At 40.7% G+C, this 23,969-nt stretch overlaps 1 protein-coding gene across 1 annotated transcript in view; it reads right to left on the bottom strand.

Annotated features, from left to right (window-relative positions):
• Positions 1 to 763: 763 nt before the first annotated feature.
• The window catches only part of GABRB1 (gamma-aminobutyric acid type A receptor subunit beta1), a 453,062-nt gene continuing 429,856 nt past the window's right edge, over positions 764 to 23,969 (bottom strand). Inside the window, exons 8-9 of the mRNA NM_174544.3 lie at positions 22,829 to 23,073; positions 764 to 2,642 (exon numbers count right to left, since the gene is read on the bottom strand). Of these exons, the coding sequence (NP_776969.1) occupies positions 2,298 to 2,642; positions 22,829 to 23,073 (590 nt within the window). The 3' untranslated portion in view covers positions 764 to 2,297. The remainder of the gene's footprint in view (positions 2,643 to 22,828; positions 23,074 to 23,969) is intronic.

The following is a 23,969-nucleotide window of genomic DNA, read 5'->3' as shown; positions in this document are numbered from 1 at the left end:
ATGGAACATGGATCAACAGATACTTCATTTCTGAATTAGCATTTCATCCTTAAACACTTTTTAAAAGAGTTTTTACATCAAAATGATTCATTCCTGTTAGGTATCAGCCAAAAGTCTTCCTTCCTGTGTTTTAAATAAATGACTACATGGTGGTTCCTGGGTGGTCATTGGGAATATTAACCTTACAATCACTGGTATGGCTACATCCTACTCTGGGCATTGCACTATGGAAAAACATCACCCTGTCAAGGAACTAACTACTCAGAGTTCTGAAATGGATCGCTTCATCCCTAGAGGATGGAGATTTCCTAGACCAGGGAACTATGACTGTACAACTGAAAACAAACGAAATTTGGTCCCCATGCCTGATTCATTTCTCATGAAACCACTGAAATTATTTGTCCAATTAAAGCAGTGTTTTTATTTTCTTACTAACATATATTATCTATAGCATAACCGTTTTTTTATTTGAGGGTTCTCTTTTCCTCTTGCTTTCTAAAAGAACACTTTATAACTCTCTCTCCTTGGATTTATCAGTGCAAATTCAGCCTCCTCTTTTCAGTTAAGATTATAATCTCTAGCAGCTGATGCTATTGTAAACAGGGGCCCTCATCAGCTTTAGGGAGAAAGCCAGGTCATCAAATGAGGCAAACCTCCCTATTATTACCTCAACTCATACCACATCCGTAGATCAGGTCCCAAATTGCCTTTATGACTAGTCTGTCAACTTTAGGTTTCATTCAATCTTGGAAATGAATATATAGAATTCTTATATACATACTCAGGCTGAACACACACTGCAAAAAAATAATGAGGCTTTATTGACATAAATGAGATGAATCTCAACTGTAGTTGGTTGGATTTGATTAGAATTGTGTGTTGAGCTCTTGAGGGAATACTCCTTCTATGATGAGCAAAGTAACCCATGAGCAGAGATAAGGCAGAAGCAGTAATGATGGTAGAGAAGGGCTGTCATTTGGGGGCTGTTGTAAATGTCTGAAGGCTCAGTGATGTTGTTATCTGTGGTTTTGCTGTTTTGAAGGTTTTCTTTAAAACAGAAATCTGGCCTTGAAGGGAAATGATACTAAAGTGGGTATATGTGCATTTCCTGACGCATTCATTTCATGTGTTGGAATGCAGAGCTCAGAGAGCAGAGGCATACTGTGCTAGCTGAGAAACTAGCGCTGTGCAACTAGCTTGTCACCATTAGATACTGCTCTCTGGAAAGCTAAGAAATAAATATATACTATTTGATTAAAGATTTGGCAGTTCAGGTAACTGCCCAGGCACCCTTTTCACAGCATGTAAGTCTTGCCTTCCTCATGGAAAGGGCAATATTTTTCTCAAGCAAAAATTCTTACCATTCCCTTCTTCAAAGCTCACCTGCCCCAGCCCCCTTTCTCTTAATCTCTGAAGGAGGAACTAGGACAGTGTGACGCCATAGCTTCATGGCATGAGGTCAAGTGATTCCAGGCTAAGGAAATAAGTTCAGGGCTGCTCATTTGAAATAGTTTACAAAATTAATCACTGCCCCCCAAACTCATTCTTAACAAGAGAAGAAAAATGTTCCCAATGGCTACCATGTTGGATTCTCATGTTAATTTTTAAAATCTCCCTGGAAGTCTGAGAAAGAAGCATTTTTCAGAATATCTGGCTTAAAGGTGGGGTGAAGATGGCAGGCTGAGTTTGTATAACCTGGGTTCCAGCTTGCCTATCTCTCCCTCTTTCTCTGTGGAGCAGGGACTCCTACAATGGACCTGGGGAAGATGGAGAGTGGAAAGGAATCTTCCTTCTTCTTCTGGGCTCCTTTTTGTTTTCCCTTCTTCCTGGAAATCTGTAACTTATCAATGGCTTTGTTTTTTTTCTTCTGAGATCCTGGAAATTGTATTGTTTTTTGGCAGCATGAGATTGTTACAGTTTACCAGGAGGCCATGCACACCGAGAGCTAAGCCCTCTTTTCACTTGCATTTAAAAAATAATAAAATCCAGGGCGACTAGAACTGCTAAAGATCTACCTATCTAATTTCTCTCTTTGTGTGTGTGTGTTTGTAAACATGGCAATTAACAAAGCTCTGAAAGAGCCAATAACCTGGACCACAGTAGACTGGAAAAAAATAGTTTTCGTTTCTTTTTGAAGTAAACATGGTGCAGTAATAAAATTGATATGCAAGACCGAAAACCAATTGGATGGCTGAATCTCTTACCTCAAAAAGCACAGCAGTATCGCTGCTAGGGACCTGTGGGGTTAAAAACCAAAAGAAGAGGAAAGAAGTCGTTTAGGAACCATGGGACAGACCTTAGTGTACATAGTAAAGCCAATAAACGACGTTAAAAAGAGAAAAGGTGATGGGGAAGAACATTCGGGACCACTTGTCTATGGAATTCACGTCAGTCAAGTCGGGGATTTTGACTTTGAGCTGCGAGGCGCGTCTGCGGATGCGCCCCTTGCTGTGCGCGCCGTGCCGGTCCAGCGCGCGCCCGTACCCCTCGCGGCTGCTCATTGGCTTGCGGTACTGGATGCTGGCGCTGTCGTAGGAGTACATGGTGGTCTTGGGGTCTCCCACGCCCGTGAGCACTTCAGAGCCGCTCGTCTCGTTCCTGATCTCCAGGGTACTGAGGAGAATGTTGCCGTGGGCGTCGACCTGACCGAGAAAAAAAGCCTCAGGCACAGCTGCCACGACATTCGCTTGTTTTAGTTAACCTGTAACTGATGATACTGCGTCGGGCTCATTACACTGTCTTGCTAGACATCTGGTTCTGCATGTCCCCTGGGTATCTATCTATCTAAGCTTCCCAGGTGGCGCTGCTGCTGCTGCTGCTGCTGCTAAGTCGCGTCAGTCGCGTCCGACTCTGTGCGACCCCAGAGAAGGCAGCCCAGCAGGCTCCGCCGTCCCTGGGATTCTCCAGGCAAGAACACTGGAGTGGGTTACCATTTCCTTCTCCAATGCACGAAAGTGAAAAGTAAAAGTGAAGTCGCTCAGTCACGTCTGACTGGCGCTAGTAGTATCTATTTATCTATCTATCTAATCTTCCCAGGTGGCACGAGTGGTAACGAACCCCCCTGCTAATGCAAGAGCCTTAAGAGAGACGAGTTTGATCACTGGGTCAGGAAGATCTCCTGGAGGAGGGCATGGCAACCCATTCCAGTATTCTTCCTGGAAAATCCCGTGTACAGAGGAGCCTGGTGGGCTATAGTCTAAGGGGTCCTAAAGAGTCAGACACAGCTGAAGCTATTTATCGAATCCATCATCTATCAGTCAATATAATCTACAGTTTGTCTATGATCCATCATGCCTCTATGATTAATCTAATCCATCCATCCATCCATCCATCTTTTATCTGGACTCACAAAACAGTATGTGTGTATAGAATATATATTATATATACACTATATATAAATTATGTAATTTTTGTTTTTCAAAACTACCATTCATTGAATCCATAGAAATACACTACATATAAAACAAAAAATGCCATATGTATGTGAAAAAATACCATATATGTGTATATATACATGGCATTTTTCCTTGTTACAAAAGTGATACATGGAAACATTCAAAACTAGAAAGCAATCAAGAAATAAATTAAAAGCTAAAAATTCATAATTTCACCTTCAGTGTCCATTATTTTTAATATCTTGCTAAACCTTTAGTCTTTTTTTTTTTTAATTCATTTATGCTTACAGACACAAGCTCAGCCAGTATATTTTGTTTTGTAATCTACTTTTGTCAGTTAATAGTATAACCTGGTCATCTTTTCATGTTAATAAATATCCCTCTGTGACATAATGTATTCATAGCCTATATGGATAAACCATAACTGAATCAATCTATTTTTAGATGTTAAGGCTTGCTTTGCTTTCATACTATTAAATAAACAAACCTGAATAGATAGCTAGCGGGAATCTGCTGTATAGCACAGGGAACTCAACTCGGTGCTCTGTGATGACCTAAGGGTTGGGATAGTTGGGGGTTGGGAGAGAGATTCAGGAGCCAGGGGATATATGTATACATTTAACTGATTCACAGTGTTGTGCAGCAGAAACCAATACAACACTGTAAAGCAGTTATATGCCAATAAAACATGAATAAATAAAAGTAAGCCTGCAAAGAACACCTTTTAGCTAAATCTTTGTTCATACCCATTGTTATTTCCTCAGACTAAATTGCCAGAAGTAGAATGAATTCACTGGTCAAAAGGACATGCTTGGCTATACTTTACTTTTATCTTTCCACTGTTGTTCATTGTTGCTTCCTAGCATTCCACTGATACCTCATCCAGGTTTCCTGGTTTTTCTCTATGCTATGCCCAGACACACACTTTTGAAACTACAAGAATTGTGAGTACCTTTGGCCTAACATGTTGTGGCTTTAACTTTAAGCTGATGTACTTGAAAACTAACTTACCTGAAGGGGACATGGCTCATTCATGCAGATGAGTCTAAAGTACCTCCAAGGACAATATAGCAGGTAAATAAATTAAATAAGTAAATAAATAAAAACTCTAAATTTAGAGTTATTAGCACAGTGCCTGACTTACAATCAGTGCTCTATAAATGCTCTATCAATGACATTGATCTCAGGAAACACTGTTGAAAGGTTTTAGTAGGCAAGCAGCGAACCTGGTGATGAAGAAAGAGATAGAGAAAACCTTGGGAAGAGGCAGAGACAAACAGGAGAAAGAAAAGTACAGAAGGTGAGATGTGATCGTGGTTTATCACAGACAAGATAACTAAGATTTATTGTGTCCACCATGTGCCGGGAGAAATATCAATAACCTAAGATATGCAGATGATACCACCCTTACGGCGGAAAGTGAAGAGGAACTAAAAAGCCTCTTGATGAAGGTGAAAGTGGAGAGTGAAAAAGTTGGCTTAAAGCTCAACATTCAGAAAACGAAGATCATGGCATCTGGTCCCATCACTTCATGGGAAATAGATGGGGAAACAGTGGAAACAGTGTCAGACTTTATTTTTTGGGGCTCCAAAATCACTGCAGATGGTGACTGCAGCCATAAAATTAAAAGACGCTTACTCCTTGGAAGGAAAGTTGTGTCCAACCTAGATAGCATATTCAAAAGCAGAGACATTCCTTTGCCAACAAAGGTCCGTCTAGTCAAGGCTATGGTTTTTCCTGTGGTCATGTATGGATGTGAGAGTTGAACTGTGAAGAAGGCTGAGTGCTGAAGAATTGATGCTTTTGAACTGTGGTGTTGGAGAAGACTCTTGAGAGTCCCTTGGACTGCAAGGAGATCCAACCAGTCCATTCTGAAGGAGATCAGCCCTGGGATTTCTTTGGAAGGAATGATGCTAAAGCTGAAACTCCAGTACTTTGGCTACGTCTTGCGAAGAGTTGACCCATTGGAAAAGATTCTGAAGCTGGGAGGGATTGGGGGCAGGAGGAGAAGGGGACGACAGAGGATGAGATGGCTGGATGGCATCATTGACTTGATGGACATGAGTCTGAGTGAACTCCGGGAGTTAGTGAGGGACAGGGAAGCCTGGCGTGCTGCGATTCATGGGGTCGCAAAGAGTTGGACACGACTGAGTGACTAATCTGAACTGAACTGATGTGCTTAGCATTATAGTAGATGCTTCACGTATATTACTCATTTAGTCTTACAACAACAACAGTCTCAAGTTTACACCCTGGTAGGTGCCAGACCTTAGATTACAACCCATGTTTTGTCTGATTCAAAGTTCATGTGGTTTTTGCTGAGAATGAACCACTTCACAGTCCTTGACCATCATCACATCCTGCAGTGAATTTAGTAATGCAGTTGATAGGTTTAAGCTTTTAGTTGGCTGGAGAGAGAAATGGTGATTGAATCTGGTCTCTGTTTCACTCTCATTCTCATCTGTCATCACTTCTCTCTGTGAAGCATTTTGCTGTAGTATAATGAGGCTCCCCACTATGCCTCACCCAGAACATCTATTGGTTTCTTTATTCAAGGAATTATTATTATGTTTTGATATTGTTGTTAGTAACTATTATTTGTTAAATCCTACTGTGTAACTTATCTCAGTATTTTTCAAAATACTATGAAATATATAACATTTTCCTAGTTCAGCAGATGGAGAAACTGAGACTCAGGTTAAGTAAATTGCCTAAGATTTAACAAAAAATAAGCAACCAATCTAGTGTTAAAACATAGAATACTCTTTATCTCAAACATTTTTTTCTCCTCTTCACAGATTGTTGTTGTTGTTCAGTCACAAAATCGTGTCCAACTCTGCTTTCTTCAAGGCTCAATTTAAATTTTACTTCCTCTGTGTAGCTGTGATAGTAACCTCAAGAATGCTCTCTCTCCCCCTTTCTCCCAACCTTTATTGATTGCTTACTATGTGCCAGCTATAGTGCTAGGTGTCAAGGATGTGTGTATACACACACACACACACACATATATATAATATAGTGCAAATGTATGGTTGAAAAAGTCATGCATGTGGAAGTTTCTGATACTAAAGAGGATAGCAGAGTTGAAGTGACAAACAGAAAAATCTTGGATTCATTAAAGAAGAGACAACTACATTAGAAAATAAGGTAATGCATGTGATTTGATTGTGAAACAGTCAAGAGAATCATCAAACATGCATTTTGTCCTTGAGATAATAATCTCCTTAGAGATACAAGAATAAGACATAATATTGAGAGTGACAAAAGTTTTTAAGCAAATGCTCAATGGTATAGAATAGACCATGATTAGGGGTTCATACAAGTGAGAAATGTTGGGGTTCACGGAAGGCTTCATGAGGACCGGGGGCTTGTATTGAATCTAGAAGGTGGGGAGAGGACAGAACAAAGGACTAGAAGCTGAAAACTGTTCTCATCTTGGTTTTGTTATTAACTCAGTTTCCTCATCCATAAATGAGAGGTTTTCACTAGGTTATCTCATGGCTTGTTTCTAATTTTTGACAGACTTTGATTATGGAGAATATTCCAGGCAGAAGACACAGCATTCTAAAAAAAAATTTTTTTTGTAAAATGGAATCACTTGATTTGTATTGTATGCATCATTAAGTTACATTATTATGAAATCCCTTTAAAGTAAACAAGTTTCTAGAATTTAGAATCAGCCAGTGAAGCATACAGATGCTGCTCATTAAGCACTGCTGCTGTTGCTGCTGCTGCTGCTAAGTCGCTTCAGTTGTGTCCTAGAGACTCTGTGTGACTCTGTGTGACCCTAGAGATGGCAGCCCACTGGGCTCCCCCATCTCTGGGATTCTCCAGGCAAGAACACTGGAGTGGGTTGTCATTTTCTTCTCCAATGCATGAAAGTGAAAAGTGAAAAGTGATAGTGAAGTCGCAGTCGTGTCCAACTCCTAGTGACCCCGTGGACTGCAGCCTACCAGGCTCCTCCATCCATGGGATTTTCCAGGCAAGAGTACTGGAGTGGGGTGCCATTGCCTTCTCCAAAGCTCATTAAGCACAAGTCACTGCAAACAAGGTACAATTTTATTAAGATATTTTGTTAACCTTGGTGCAAACTCAAAGGTATTAACACTTAAATTGCACGAGGCTTATTAGTTTGTACATATCCCTTAAGTATTCTGTTATCGGCTAGAAATCATAGCTTTAAGTGGTTTGACATATAAAATATTGAGTCCATTTCTGTAGCTACCCATTGAAAGCAGATTTCATTACTATATAGTTAAATCAACATTACTGTGCTCTTTATCTAATAAATGTTTATTGAGTGCTTACTTTGTGTTGGGCACTATTCCAGACACTGATGGAGGAATCAGTTCCTCCACAAGCAATAGAGCATCACATCCCACATTTTAGAATTTAAAAATTGTTACTAATAACTCTCCTTAATCTTGTATTCTCCTTTACAAACCCTGTGACTGGCCCCCATCTCCTGTGAAGTGAAAATGGTAGTTGCTCAGTCGTGTCCAACACCATGGGCTGTAGCCCAGGCTCCTCTGTCCATGGGATTCTCCAGGCAAGAATCCTGGAATGGGTTGCAAGGCCTCCTCATAGAGCAGCTTATGTATGTTTAAAGGGTCTCCCTGATAACTCAGCTGGTAAAGAATCCACCTGCAATGCAGGAGACCCTGGTTCAATTCCTGAGTCAGGAAGACCCACTGGAGAAGGGATAGGCTACCCACTCCAGTATTCTTGGGCTTCTCTGGTAGCTCACCTGGTAAAGAATCCACCTGCAATGCAGGAGACCTGGATTTGATCCCTGGGTTGGGAAGATCCCCTGGAGACAGAAAGTCTACCCACTCCAGTATCCTGGCTTGAAGAATTCTATAGTCCATGGGGTCGCAAAGAGTCGGATATGACTGAGCGACTTCCACTCTCACTTTCAAAGGCATCTCAGGCTAGAGCAGAACTCTTGATTCTCTCTTTTCTTGGTTCCCCCCACCCAGTGTCCCACTAGAATATCACTCCAGGAGGGCAGGGACTTTGTCTTATTCACTGTTTCTCTAGACTTGAGAAAAGGGCTTGGCACTTATATGCATGGTCAGTAAATATCTACTGAATGAATGGATGATAGTAAAGGGGATAAGGGGGAATGATGGTTAATTTTATGTGTCAACTTGATCAGTCTATCAGTTCAGTTCAGTTCAGTCGCTCAGTCATGTCTGACTCTTTGTGACACCATGAATCACAGCACACGAGGCCTCCCTGTCTATCACCAACTCCCGGAGTTTACTCAAACTCATGTCCATCGAGTCAGTGATGCCATCCAGCCATCTCATTCTCTGTAATCCCCTTCTCCTCCTGCCCCCAATCCCTCCCAGCATCAGTCTTTTCCAATGAGTCAACTCTTCACATGAGGTGGCCAAAGTATTGGAGTTTCAGCTTTAGCATCAGTCCTTCCAATGAACACCCAGGACTGATCTCCTTTAGGATGGACTGGTTGGATCTCCTTGCAGTCCAAGGGACTCTCAAGAGTATTCTCCAACACCGCAGTTCAAAAGCATCAATTCTTTGGCGCTCAGCTTTCTTCACAGTCCAACTTTCACATCCATACATGACCACTGGAAAAACCATAGCCTTGACTAGATGGACCTTTGTTGGCAAAGTACTATCTCTGCTTTTTAATATGCTATCTAGGTTGTGCCCAGTTATTTGGTCAAGCACTTGTCTAGATGTTGCTGTGAATGTATTTTGTAAATGTGATTGACATTTTCAACCAACTACTGTTAAATAAGGAGATTCAGCTTGATGATCTGGGTGGGCTTATCCTATCCCTTAAAAGTTTCAAGAGTGAAAATGGAAGTTTCCCAGAGTAGAAATTCTGTCTCAAACCTGAAACAGAAATCCCGCTTGAGTTTTCAGCACACTGTCCTGTTTTCGGACTTTCCAATCTCCACAATTTCATGAGCCAGTTCCTTAAAGTAAATCTCTTTTTGCAAGTATGTTGGTTCTGTTTCTATTGGTTCCAATTCTCTGGAAAACCCTGACTGATACGAAAAGGATGACAAAAGTCAGGAGGCACTATAGCCCAGGAAACACTGACATGCTGGCTGTGTTTCTTCTCTCAGCAGAAACCCCAAGTGAATGTACACATTCATTTTCTAGTTTGGGTTTAACCTTTATCCCACCCCTTTCATCTCATTCACCCTCTGCTTCTTTCTGCCCCCCAAATTCCAAAAGAGTCCCTTGGTCTGTTAAAAACGTTGCCACTCACTGAATTGAACTGTTCAGGATATTTTCAATAACTGAGCTCATTACAGTGTAGTTGGAATAAAGTATAATCTTGTTTTCACTGGCAATTTTAAAAGCTCCTTTAAGAAATATCTCCAGGTTCAATCTACTTTGCAAACAGAAAGTGATTTCCTTACTGTTAACCAATTCAATTAGGTTTCCATTTACTGAGAGGTTCTGAAGTACAGGGGAGGAGGCCAAGAGAAGTGATGCTGGCCACAGAGTGGGCTGCCCACTGGAAGCCTACAGTCGATTGAATGAAACTGTCCAGCGTGCTCGGCTGCCTTCGCCTGCAGAGCATGGAGAGCCACACAGCCACACCCTCCATTGCTGACCCTGCACATATAATGAACCGCATTTATGATATCGTTGTCAGCCATTAGCTCTTAACAGAGCTGCCAAGCCCCAGTTCTTTGGTCTCAAATTCCTGTAACATTTTTTCTTTGAGGGGAGCTGGGGGATGGGAGCTTTGCTGGAGATGATCTGCATTTCTTTGCTTCTTCTAATGATATAGTGGCAGAAGTGGAAATATGATTTCAAGAAGCAATAGAAGGTTAGGTATGAACCTACATAAATCTAAACATTATGTAATTCGGGAAATGGAGAAAGGAAAAGATCAGGATCAAATGAAACAATTGGCAAATTTTCCAGAACATTACTCAGTTGATAAATTTTATTCTCAATTCCTTTCTTTCCCTTGTTTCTCCCATCCAGTGTATGAACAGGTTGTAATGGGTCTGCTTTTAAATGCATCCTGATTCTGATCACTTCTCCACATCACCTCTGGCCACATAATTTATCTTCCCTTTTTCTAGGACCAAAACCCTGTGGTCTTTTCTCTACAAAGCAGCTGGAGTGATCCTTTCAAATGTAAAACAAAACTTGTCTTCTATTTGAATCTTCTAGCAACTTCCAGTGTTCTTGCCTGGAGAATCCCAGGGACGGTGGAGCCTGATGGGCTGCCGTCTATGGGGTCGCACAGAGTCGGACACGACTGAAGCGACTTAGCAGCACCAGCAATTTCCCAAGTCATGGAATAAAAGCCAATTTTCTCATCCAAATCCACAAATCACCATGTGACTTGGCTACTAGAGGTACCTCTGTCCTCATTTCCTGCTACTCTGCTTCTTAGCTCTCTGTTCCAGCCACGTTGGCTTTTGGTTGGCTGCCATTTATGCTCCTACATCCTCAGGCAATTGTCACCTGCTGTTCCTCCCTCCTGGCATGCTGTTGCTTAGATTGCTACCTGGCTAGCTTTGCATCATTTTCTTCACCATAATTATCTGCCATTATATCATGCATTTATTTACACATTTGTCAGTAATCTCAGTTGAAATGTAAGCTCCAGGAGAACAGCTGCTTTTTTGTTGCTATTGGTAATTACTGTATATCCTCCTTGCTTTTTCAGAACAGAACCTTAGATAGTCCTAAGGAGGGGCTGGGTAATTAATGAGAAACTCTCTGAGTTCTGAGTTCAGTGGCTAAGGATACCTGAGTGGCTAGAATCTCTAGAGTAGTAGTTCTCAGACATTACTGTGTATCCAAATCCATTGGGAAACTTGCTAAAATTTATGAGTTTGAGCTCATTTTGGTTTAGACTAAGACTTTTCGAATCTGCATCTCACACACGTATTTCAAGGGTCCTAGTTAGCTCTTGTGTACCTGGCTTTAGTGGAAGTCTTGGCAGATAGATAATCCACAGAAGCTATTTTATTTCCAGGTGACCAGGAATTAATTACAAATATGCATGGTTCAGTGGGCTTCCCAGGTGGCACCAGGGGTAAAGAACCCATCTGCCAATGCAGGAGATGTAAGAGATATGGGTTAATCCCAGGGTTGGGAAGATCCCCCGGAGGAGGGCATGGAAACCCACTCCAGTATTCTTACCTGAGAATCCCATGGACAGAGGAGCCTGGTAGGCTACAGTCCAAGGGTCGCAAAGAGTTGAACATGACTGAAGTGACTTAGCATGCAGATATGCATGCAGCATACATGCATGGTTCAAGCCTGAGGGATATGTGATATGAAGGTTGGGGATTGATTTCCTAAATTGATGTTAGTGGGAATTTATTGAGCTTTGAGTGGAAAATGATGGAAACAAGAAAGTATAAACTATTTTATACATGGAAGCATTTTATACCTAGATAAAGTGTTCACTGATTGCTTAGGGAGCCCAATATTTGAGATGATTGCTTTTTACAATTAAATATAAAATTATTTATAACCAGCAAATTCAGGCAATTTCAAATGATGCAAATAAGGGCCGTTTTTTTAATTCATCTTCAGTGAACCCCCTTTAGATATTCACTAAAAATGTCAAGGATAGTATTTTACTCTTCCGGTATAGAAGAGAGTGATTAAGTGATTTTGGCCAGAGTAATAATTGTTTCTCACACAGCTGTAAAGGAGATATTTAGAATGTGTAATATCCATATGTGTGTGAACATCTTGGGATTTGTGGATATGACATCTAAGTGGATAAGTCCTTGTTACTGCATCTCATCAGATAGAATGTTCTTCCTGCATTAGCCAAGGCTGCCTAAGGCAATCAACCCACCACTTCTCCACTTTATTCCTCCCAATCAGAGAGGACAATGGAAGAAAGGCAGTGAGGAGTTATCAATCAGCTTGGATTCTAAATAAGGACTTCAGGAGAAGGAAATTGCTAGGAAAAGATTTGTTAGGGCCACTTAAAGTATCAACACAGGTCCACACTATCCACTGATACCATACATTATTGTTACCACTAAGTTCCTCATTAGAATAAAGGTCCTTCATTAAAATATTTTATATATATATATATATATATATATATATATATATAAATTCTACAAAGTACCAAGTAGTGCTCATATTGGGAAAGGGTTAATTTTTGTTTTTGTAATCATTGGAATATAACAGGAAAAAAGTTACCAATTACACATGAATTCTAAGGTCATGCCTGTTTGGTTTTAAAATAAATTTATTAGTTCGCTTATTATTTTAAAAGTCATTTAAATGCCTATTTTGTGCAGGTTCAGTGACAAGCACTGGAATATCAAAGATAGAAGACATAGTATCTGCATCAAGGCCTACTTTTTTTTTCTTTATGCATTTATTATTACCTGGCATTGTGTGTGTTTTTAAGGAAATGGCAACCCACTCCAGTGTTCTTGCCTGGAGAATCTCAGGGACGGGGCATCCTGGTGGGCTGCCGTCTGTGGGGTTGCACAGAGTCGGACACGACTGAAGTGACTCAGCAGCAGTGGCTCTCGGAGAAGGCAATGGTACCCCACTCCAGTACTCTTGCCTGGAAAATCCCATGGATGGAGGAGTCTGGTGGGCTACAGTCCATGGGGTAGCTAAGAGTTGGACCTGACTGAGCGACTTCACTTTCACTTTTCACTTTCATGCACTGGAGAAGGAAATGGCAACCCACTCCAGTGTTCTTGCCTGGAGAATCCGAGGGACGGGGGAGCCTGGTGGGCTGCTGTCTACGGGGTCGCACAGAGTTGGACACGACTTAAGCAACTTAGCAGCAGCAACAGCAGCAGTGTTCATTGTTGATGGGTGATATAGTTGTGTGTGTGAGATTACCTATCTCCCTCATCCAAATGTAAGCTTCTGTTTTATTCATTGCTGACTATATCCCCAATGCACAGAGTATTCATATAGTAGAAAGTCATTACATAAAATATATGTTTTAAAACATATTTGTTTTTAAAAATAGCTAAGCATAAAGTGCAGTGGAAAGATAGGAGAGGAGAACCAACTCAGCCTGAGGAATGAGGAAAACCCTCAGCCAGGAGTTCACTAGGGAGCAAGACACGAAGAGATTCCGAAGAGTGAAAACAAGGCATTTAGGAAAAACTGTGAGCTGTTCTTCTGGAGCAAAGAGTGTGTTGGTGAAAAGAAGAGGAAAGAGAAGTATGGCAGAGAAGGAAAGCAGAAGGAGATCACTGTGGGTCTTGGACTCCATGTTGAGGTGTCTGGGTATTTTCTTTAGGCAAAGGGTCCGGATGGGGCTGCTGGCTGCCTGTAGGTTTGACCTGAGTCCTTTCCACCTTCCTCTGACTACACTGCCTGGACGGTCACTTGTTGCGTGTGACTGAGGAGGGCCTGACTGCATCTTCTAGGCTCTAGGGACAGACCTGTGACCTAGCCTGGGTATTTCGTTTTCTATCTTCCTGGTCAGAGGGATCGATTTCTGCATGAGAATGTGACTCAAGTTGGTCCCAAAAGACTTAATCCTGGAACTTTGTTTTTGGTTGGAACTATTTGGTATAAGAAAGTACTTTTGCATTGAGGTTGAAGATCTTTGATACTATAAACTTTGGGGGCACCATGAAAGAAGGATCTACTAAAATAAAAGTAACATAAAGGAAAGAAATATTAAGATAGGAAGAGATATGCTCTCTGATGACATTGTTTGAACATCTGGACTTAGCCACATGTAAAATTCAAACCTTTGCTGGACCTTCCAGTTGTGTGGGCCCCCAAAGTCCTCTGACCTCTTTTTATTTTTTTTTTAGCCAGTTAGATTTTCTTAAGCCAGTAAGTTAGAGTTCTCTCTCATTCACAGAAGAATCCTAGCTGTTTGAGTATAGAAGAAATTAGAGGCTAGATGCCAGAAAGAAGGTGTGTGTGAGAGAGAGATTTTGAGATTTCTGGAGAAAATTAGACTGTTAAACTGCTGAAGGATCTGGTGATTAGGTATGTCAAGTCAAGACTAGAGAACAAAGTATGGACCACACCAGATTTGGGCAGGGGTCTGAGGGCTAAAGAAGTTAGTGAACTGTTAATACGAACTGTCAGAAATCAAAGGCCTTGTCTGGATTTCTCTAGAATCCAAGATGCTAAATTGGAATAGTTAAATTTTCATTGAAGGCTGAGGGCAAGGCAGTGATGTGGGGTGGGGCCCTGGCTCAAAGGCTAATATATGCATATAAAACTGGTCCAAGGAGAGCTGTTTACCTTTATGAAGCCTGTTTTCACATGCATTTTATATTCTGGAATTAATCACAGTACAGAGCTTATTTACATTTAGAAAGTGGTCTGAAAGTATAGATTAACTGTAGAGAATAGGAATGGGAGGATTAACTGTAGAGAATAGGAATGGGAGGAAAGAAGCCAGATTACAGTATCAACATCTGACTGTGAAGGGAAAAATTCTTTCTTGACTAGAGTTCCACCTACCCATTGGGCAAGACTCTGGCAGATTCCACTAGTGTCCTCCATGGCTTAGAATGATTCTGAATCAGTTTTTGATCAAAGACCACCCATGCAATCATTCCATCTTGGGTGGATTTATTTGAAAATGGGCATTGTGGCTAGCAATATAACCGTATTTGTTCCAAGTTAGTGTAAAAGTGGCTCTGAAGTAGTTTACTTACAACTTCTTTGTACTGAGAAATCTATCCTTCAAAACTCTAAATACCATCTCTTATTTCAAATGATGCCTGAGGGGTTTATGAATCTGCAGTCTTTATCACCTAACATGTTGAAACTCTCCTAATGTCTGGATTGAGCATCTGTACTCATATGAAAAGATCCTTAAGTTCAGTGGTAGAGATATAAATCAAGATAAAGCAAGTACTTCTGAAGCTTCAATACAGATACTCCTTGACAGTACTGCCCAGCCATAACTCTGACAGTAATGTGTGATAAATGATCAATGCCTGTCAATGCTCTAGGGTACCAAGGCCATTATTAGGGATCCCTTAAATAAAAATTGTCTGGGACTAAAATATATATTTAATTTGAATGCAACTGTTTATAAGCATCTAAAAGGAAAGGGGGTGAAGGCAATGGCACCCCACTCCAGTACTCTTGGCTGGAAAATCCCATGGGTGGAGGAGCCTGGTAGGCTTCAGTCCATGGGGTCGCTAGGAGTTGGACACAACTGAGTGACTTCACTTTCACTTTTCACTTTCATGCATTGGAGAAGGAAATGGCAACCCACTCCAGTGTTCTTGCCTGGAGAATCCCAGGGACGAGGGAGCCTGGTGGGCTGCCGTCTATGGGGTTGCACAGAGTCGGGCATGACTGAAGCGACTTAGCAGCAGCAGCAGTAGCAAAAGGAAAGGGGGAGATCATTCAACCATTATATTAAAGGAAAAATCTAATATTTTCTATTTTTTAAATTTAACCAGGGGGTAACATTTTAAAATACCATTCAGGTTGTATTATTAACATCACTGCTGGAGATGATGCACTGAACAGACTTGCTTTGTTACTGACACATTGTCTGCCTGTGCCCATTTTAGAAGAGGACAAGGAAGTTAGGAACTGGAAAACCCAAGTAGCCACAGGGATGCCTATAATTTCCTTGAGATAGTACTGGCCTATTATTATTCCACTTAAATCTGAAGAAGTTTATAAAATCTTATCCATAACACTCCTTTGAAGATTCTATTTTTCTGATGTTATATCACTGTGATTCAGAAAGAATAGCAGAGGTTGATAGAAAGTACACTTGAAGAAATGTTAAAAATCAAACTGATAGAAACAGCAAGTAAGTCTGGAGTAGAAGCTAAAATGAACCATAGATAATGTCTTTTTCTTGCTTATTATAAACACATAAGAACTTTATAAAACATTATGATATAACACTCAGTACCCTGTGTGGTAACTAAGAACTCATCTTGACTGGAAAAGTCTTCTCTGGCAGTCAGTCATTCATTCAAAAAGTACTTACTTGGTATTTTCTCAATTCTAGTCACTGAGGAAAGAACAATAAACATAGTAGACTGGACCCTAGTGTCTATCCTGGGGAAGCTTGGAGTCTAATAAAGAGACAGAGGTTATAAAAATAATTATACAAATGAATTAATTATACTGCTGCTATTGCTAAGTCACTTCAGTCATGTCTGACTCTGTGTGACCCCAGAGATGTCAGCCCACGAGGCTCCCCCATCCCTGGGATTCTCCAGGCAAGAACACTGGAGTGGGTTGCCATTTCCTTCTCCAATGCATGAAAGTGAAAAGTGAAAGTGAAGTCACTCAGTTGTGTCCGACTCTTAGTGACCCCATGGACTGCAGCCCACCAGGCTCCTCCGTCCATGGGATTTTCCAGGCAAGAGTACTGGAGTGGGGTGCCATTGCCTTCTCCAATTAATTATACATATACTCAATATTGTGGTAAGTCTTAAGGTGGAAAAGTATAGAATGTCATGAAAACAAATCACAAGGGCACCAATATAAACTAATTCCTACCTGGATACTTCCCATCTCTTTATTTGGTTCAGACAGTAAAGAATCTGCCTACAATGTAGGAGAGCTGGGTTCGATCCTTGGGTTGGGAAGATCCCTTGGAGAAGGGCATGGCAACCCACTCCAGTATTCTTGCCTTGAAAATTCCATGGACAGGGGAGCCTGGCGGGTTACAGTCCATGGAGTCACAAAAGAGTCTGAGAAATTAATACTTTTCATCTCTTCATGTATTATGTTAAACTTTTCCTATGGCCCTTATTTTAAACTTTTAATTTTGAAATTATGTAGATTTCTGGAAAGTTGCAAAGATAGCACAGAGAGAGCCCATGTATTCTTCTCCCAGTTTCTCCCACTGAGCACATCTTACTGTTGTACAATATCAAAACCAAGAAACTGATATGAATATAAAGTATGTATAGTTCTATGTAATTTTACTACACATTAGTTCCATGTAACCACGACTGCAACCAAGATACAAAGTCTTCTACCACTGTGAAGGTTTCCCTCCTGCTCCCGATTTATAATCAATCGCATCCACTGACCCCTCCCCACCACTGTCACTAAGTTCTGGAAACCACTAATCTGTTCTTCATCTCTATAATGTTGTCATTTCAGAAGCATTATATAAATACAATCATACATATATAATCTTTTGAGATTGGCTTTTTTCACTTGGCATAATGCCCTTGAGATCTAGCCAAGTTGTTGCCTGTATCAATGATTCTTACTTTTTATTGGGCTATTACTTTACAGTGTGAATGTATAATAGTTTGTTTAACCATTCACCTGTATGCATGCTAAGTTGTTCAGTGTCCAACTCTTTATGACCCTATGGACTGTAGCCCACCAGGCACCTGTGTCCTTGGAATTCTCTAGGCAAGAATACCGGAGTGGGTTGCCATGCCCTCCTCCAGGGGATCTTCCTGACCCAGGGATCGAACACACATCTCTTGCATCTCCTGCATTGGCAGGTGGGTTCTTTACCACACTACTTAGCTTTTATAGGATATTTTGGCTATTTCCAATGAACTTCTAAATATATTAATTATAGTTATTATTATTAATTATAACCATTATTTTTAACCCAACATCTGAGATTTTTGCAGGATGTTTTATTGACTAAGTTTCTTTCTCTTGACTATGGGCATTTTTTTTTTCCTATTTCTTCTCATGTCCAGAAATCTTTTATTATTAAACTAGACATGTTGGTGATATACCGTAGAGACTGGATTTTGTTATCTTCCCTGACAAATCCTGAGTTTTGTTTTGAAATTAAGTTAAATTACTAACAGATCCCCTAGAATGTGTAGACTTGATTTTATATGTTGTTAGGCTGAGTCTATTTTAGTTTTTCCCTTAACTCAAAGGGAATTTCTTATTCTAGTGACTTAGTCTTCTAATGTGTGATCTTTTTGGGGTTTTAATGGAAAACTTAATGTATTTACCAACCTGCCCTAAATGGCTGGATTCAGACTCCAACCTGACTTCCATACGGCAGATAACAGCTGAAATCTCTGTTCATCTGTCCCCATCTCCTAGCCTTTCAGCTGCTTTTTTTCCTCTCTGGCATTCTTGGCATTTTACCTATATTTGTAATTCAAGGATTAACCAAGGACTCATGGGAAGTTTATACTTAGATTTTGAGTTTCTCTTGTGGCTTCACTTCCTCCTAAAATTTCTAGGAACTCTGGAAGCATCAAACTCCATGCTCTGATTTATCAGATCAACAAAACTGCACTTTTTTTTTTTGCTGATATTTCCCTGCTCTGCATCTTCCAGACTGGGGAGTAGCCCTCAGGGAGGAAGCTGTATAAACACTATTTACACAGTGAGATTCCCTTCATTGGAGTTTGACTCTCTGCTAGTTTTTGCTTGTTTTCAGTTACTCTCTCATGTCTTCAAGCAGATTAAAAAAAAGTTATTTTTTCTCAGGATTTATGATTTTTAATCTGTCAAAGAGTCAATTTGATTTAAACAACTCTGCCATGTCTTACTTAACATGATCTGTTTTTGAATTTTGGCGTAAATGTGTTTACTCATGTTTCTATGAAAAGCATCTATGGCATTCCAAGTCTAGCTTTCCATAGATAAAAATACATCTTTATTTTCTTTACATGTTTTGTCTTCTGACAACTGAGGGATTTTTCTGTTATTTCTCTTGGAAGTTAAATTTAAAAAGTCAATTTAAAAATCAAATAAACATTTGTTTATTTGAGATTCAATGAAACCTTACTTTGTCTAAGCCCTGTGTTGCTCAAAACACCTGCTTATGAGATAAAGATCAGTTAGATGGAAACATTTTACTTATTTCTTATGTAGTCAGTAAATTCACTTTAGAGCAATATATGTTATACCTCTAGATATGATATGGCATATGAGCCTTTCTGCCAGCCTTTATTTGTCCGTTTGTTGTTTAGTCGCTATGTTGTGTCAGACTCTTTTGAGACCATATGGACTGTAGCCTGCCAGGCTCCTCTGTCCATGGGATTTCTCAGCCAAGAATACTGTAATGGGTTGCCATGTCCATCTCCAAGGCATTTTCCCAACCCAGGGACTGAATCCATATCTCCTACATGGCAGGTGGATTTTTTACCCCTGAGCCACCTGGGAAACCTTAGCACCTTAGAAAATTCTTTGATATCCTGGGATAGAATCAAGGCAGAGTGTGGTTAAAGTTCGTTTTATAATATTTTTTTTAATCTGAATAATCTGACTTAAGGTTGCTTGACTTATCCATCTAGTTACTCTCTCTAGAGAATGTTGCTTTTCTAGCCAATTGAAAGACCTTGTTTTCTTCTTTTTATTACTCCAAATGCTATGTACCTTTGACTGTTCATCCTGTTCATATCGTCTGAACATTCCTACCAAGGAATCTCTACCATTTTATCTATGTAGGGTTTTTACTCATGATAAATCAGTTCACACACATTTCAAGCTCTGCAGAGGACCAACCAGTGGATTAGAAGTAACTGAGTTGGGAATGGGAGTAGAAAAGAGGTGGCTTTGAAAACCACTGCTAAGATACTTCTAAAGCTGGTCTGGCTACAATCAGATAATAGGAAGCTTTTCCTTTCAGATATATCCAAGATAAATGCTCTCCTGTCTTATTTTATAATTCAATCATAGTTTTCTTTCCAGCCAGATCAGAAGATTCTTGAGGGCAAGGATCATGACAACCCCTTTCCTTGTAGGACTGAACATAGTGCTTTACACAGGAGTAAGAAGGCAATGGCACCCCACTCCAGTACTCTTGCCCGGAAAATCCCATGGATGGAGGAGCCTCGTAGGCTGCAGTCCATGGGGTTGATGAGGGTCGGACATGACTGAGCGACTTCACTTTCACTTTTCACTTTCATGCATTGGAGAAGGAAATGGCAATCCACTCCAGTGTTCTTGCCAGGAGAATCCCAGGGATGGGGGAGCCTGGTGGGCTGCCGTCTATCGGGTCGCACAGAGTCGGACATGACTGAAGTGACTCAGCAGCAGCAACATTTTATTTGAGTGTGTTGCTTTGAATTTTGACCATTTGGCTGAATCTGTAGGTTTTCTTCATTTATGATTTTCTAGTTACTTGACATTGTCAAATTTTGATATCCTACTAAAGAGCACGAAGATGCACCTTGAAGATTAGTAATTTGACTTCTGCCTGATTCTTCAGCCACAGCACATATTACTTTATTTCTCCCTCACTTACTATGCTCTTGCTACATTGGTCTTCTTTCAGTACTTTTACATATCATGCAATTCTTTGCCTAGAATGGACATGGCACATGCCACTTTCATCACCCAGCTGACAGATCCAATGGTAATTCCTCAGAGAGGTCTTCCGGATCACCTGATCAATATTTCCTGTTCCCTTGAACATTCCCCTGTTCAAGACAATGCTCCCCTGACATTCCCTTGCCCATTACTCTGTTTTACTTTCTTTGTGAAAGTGAGTCACTCGGTTGTGTCTGACTCTTGGTGACCCAATGGACTATACAGTCCATGGAATTCTCCAGGCCAGAATACTAGAGTGGGTAGACTTTCCCTTCTCCGGGGGATCTTCCCAACCCAGGGATCAAACCCAGGTCTCCTGCATTGCAGGCAGATTCTTTACCAGCTGGGCCACAAGGAAAGCCCACTTTCTTTGTAGCACTTCCTTTTACCTGAAATTATTCTCTCAATAGCTGGTTGTTTGCTTCCTGGCTGTCTTCCCATGTTAGCGTCTAAACTCCAGGAGGGCAAGGAAAAACTCCTTTCATTAACAGCAGTATCCTCAATGCTCAGAACTGTGAATGAATATTGAGTTGTCACCCTGTGTGTCATCTTCAAAACAATTTGTCATGGATCCAGTATTTCAATGCACATATTGTCAAATGGTTTTAGTGATAAATGGCATGAAAGTAGGGACTAGGGACTAGGGATTTTTCAAAGGAATAAACAAAGCATTATTTTCAATTTAATTACACACTGAGAGCACAGGTCATAGGATCTACCAGTGAAAAGCAAAGGACAAATATTGACAGTGTCTTGAATATAATAATTGTTGCTGTTCAGTTGCTCATTAGTATCAGACTATTTGCAGCCCCATGGACTGCAGCACGCCAGACTTCCCTGTCATTTGCTATCTCCTAGAGTTTGCTCAAACTCTTGTCCATTGAGTTGGTGATGCTATCCAACCATCTCATCCTCTCTCCCTGCCTTCTCCTCCTGCCCTTGATCTTTCTCAGCCTTAAGACCTTTCCCAATGAGTCAGCCCTTTGGATCAGGTGGCCAAAATATTGGAGCTTTAATACTTACTGAGTATTTACTGTGTACTAGATTAGACATTAAAAATACTAGAATATAAACTATCAAATACTAGACTTTGAAAAAAAATACCAAAACTCATTTAGTCCTTATGGTAACTGAGAGATAGGTATACTCTAGTCATCATTTTCTGGTTGATAACATTAGGAACAGGAGTTAGATAAGGAGTAACATAGGTTGATTTGCCTGGAGTTCTAAAGCCAGTAACCGGACTTCCCTGGTGGCTCAGATGGTAAGAGCATCTGGCTACAGTGCAGGAGACCCAGGTTCAATCCCTGGGTCAGGAAGATCCCCCTGGAGAAGGAAATGGCACCCCACTCCAGTACTCTTGCCTGGAAAATCCCATGGACAGAGCAGCCTGGTGGGCTATAGTCCATGGGGTCGAAGAGAGTCAGACACGACTGGGCAACTCCGCTTTCACTTTCTGAAGCCAGTAAGTGGCAGAGCTGGGAATTAACCCCACGCAGTTTGATTCCATTCTGTGGTGGTAACCGCTGTGCTGTACAGCCTCATTGCCACTTAGGAGTAAGAGTTTGTTCTCACTTCTTTAGTTCTCTCATTTATTTATAAAGTAGATCTGGAATTGTTTTGCATATAGTCTCACAACTATATAGTTTAGAATAAGGAATCATGGACTTGCAGTTGAGTTGCAGGCCCATGTATGTTATTCATCTATGTAAAATTCCACCTAACATCTCCGATTCTCAGTTTCCAGTTATGCAACATGAAGGGTACTTTGAGCCTTATTAAAGATAAACTAGTATTTTATGATATTTTATTTTCTTGTGGGAGCTCTGAGTACCATACTGCTGCTAAATTGCAGAAGAAGATTGTTAGGCATATTTAATAGATTGTGCTGTGCTTAGTCACTCAGTCGCGTCTAACTTTTTGCGACTCCGTGGACTGTAGCCTGCCAGGCTCCTCTGTCCATGGGGACTCTCCAGGTAAGAATACTTGTGTGGGTTGCCATGCCCTCCTCCAGGGGATCTTCCCAACCCAGGGATTGAGCCCAGGTCTCCAGCATTGCAGGAGGATTCTTTACCATCTGAGCCATCGGGGGGGCCCATGAATACTGGAGTGGGTAGCTTATCCGTTATCCCTACCCAGGAATCAAACCAGGGTCTCCTGCATGGAAGGTGTGTTCTTTACCAGCTGAGCTACCAGGGAAGCCCTATTTCATAGATTACCTGGACTTTATTCATCTCCAGTTTGTTCTTCTCATTAGCGCTCTGGTCTTGTTTGCCAGCTCCTTTCTTCTGAGGGCCCTTTCCAAAAAAGATGTAATTTACAAAGGCATATTCCAGCAGAGCCAGGAACACAAACACGAAGCAACCCATCAGGTAAATGTCAATCGCTTTGACATAAGGAATCTTTGGCAGGGTCTCCCTGAGGTGAGTGCTGATGGTGGTCATTGTCAGCACTGTGGTGATTCCTATGAAACAGAAAAACACAGCTCAGCTGAATGCACTGTGAAGATTCCTGTTGAAGACAGATGACAGATGCCGTTTTCTTGTTAGTATCCCAGAATGACGGCAGTGATACAATAAACCACGGGGTGAAAAGAGCAGATGGTTTAAAAGACAAAGCTGCAGGCTCCTTACATAGTTCGTGAGTGAATCATAAAATGGGATGCTTTGTGAATGTTGGGTTGAAAACTGTATTTTAAAAAATAATGCACAAAGGAGAAAGAAAGGTAAATGGAAATATTAAAATCTCATTGATTCACCCACTGTTCACTGTCACATGTCCCTCATTCTGCTACATGCCACCTTCTTTCCTTCCTTCTCTCAGCATCTGTCGTGTCCATCCTAAATCTGTTCTTGTAATACTAATCCCCATGACAGCCACTACCAAACTGAAAGTCAATGACCAGTTTAAGAACTATTTCATTGCATGAAACTAATATACCCAGGTCATAGGGTCAGTATTGATTTTTAAAAGTATAATGCAACATTCATAGTGAGTTGACATGGAAAGAAGAAACTAATAAAGTTCATGATTTGCATCAAGTATTTGATACATGTATTTTAAAATATAATAAAATCTTACTGACTTTTCCCCCTAAAACATTACCTCTAGTTCCTTGATTCCAGAGACTAGAGTGAGTTAGCTCCCTGGAGTCGGGAAAAGACTTCCTAAAAATTCAACTTGTTAAAGAAATTTAAGACTGTAGTCTTTTAGAAGCAAGATTTTTGCATTGTCTACTTTGTTAAATGTATCATTCTTAACAGTATAATCTTTGTGTGTCTGTATAACATTTTGTGTTGATGATGGTGATAAAACAATGATTGGGGAAAATAAGAAGTGATATGCCTACTGAATCCTAAA

Source organism: Bos taurus, chromosome 6, assembly GCF_002263795.3.
Source record: "Bos taurus isolate L1 Dominette 01449 registration number 42190680 breed Hereford chromosome 6, ARS-UCD2.0, whole genome shotgun sequence".
Classification (NCBI taxonomy): Eukaryota; Metazoa; Chordata; class Mammalia; order Artiodactyla; family Bovidae; genus Bos; species Bos taurus.
This window is presented reverse-complemented; position numbering and strand designations above follow the sequence as displayed.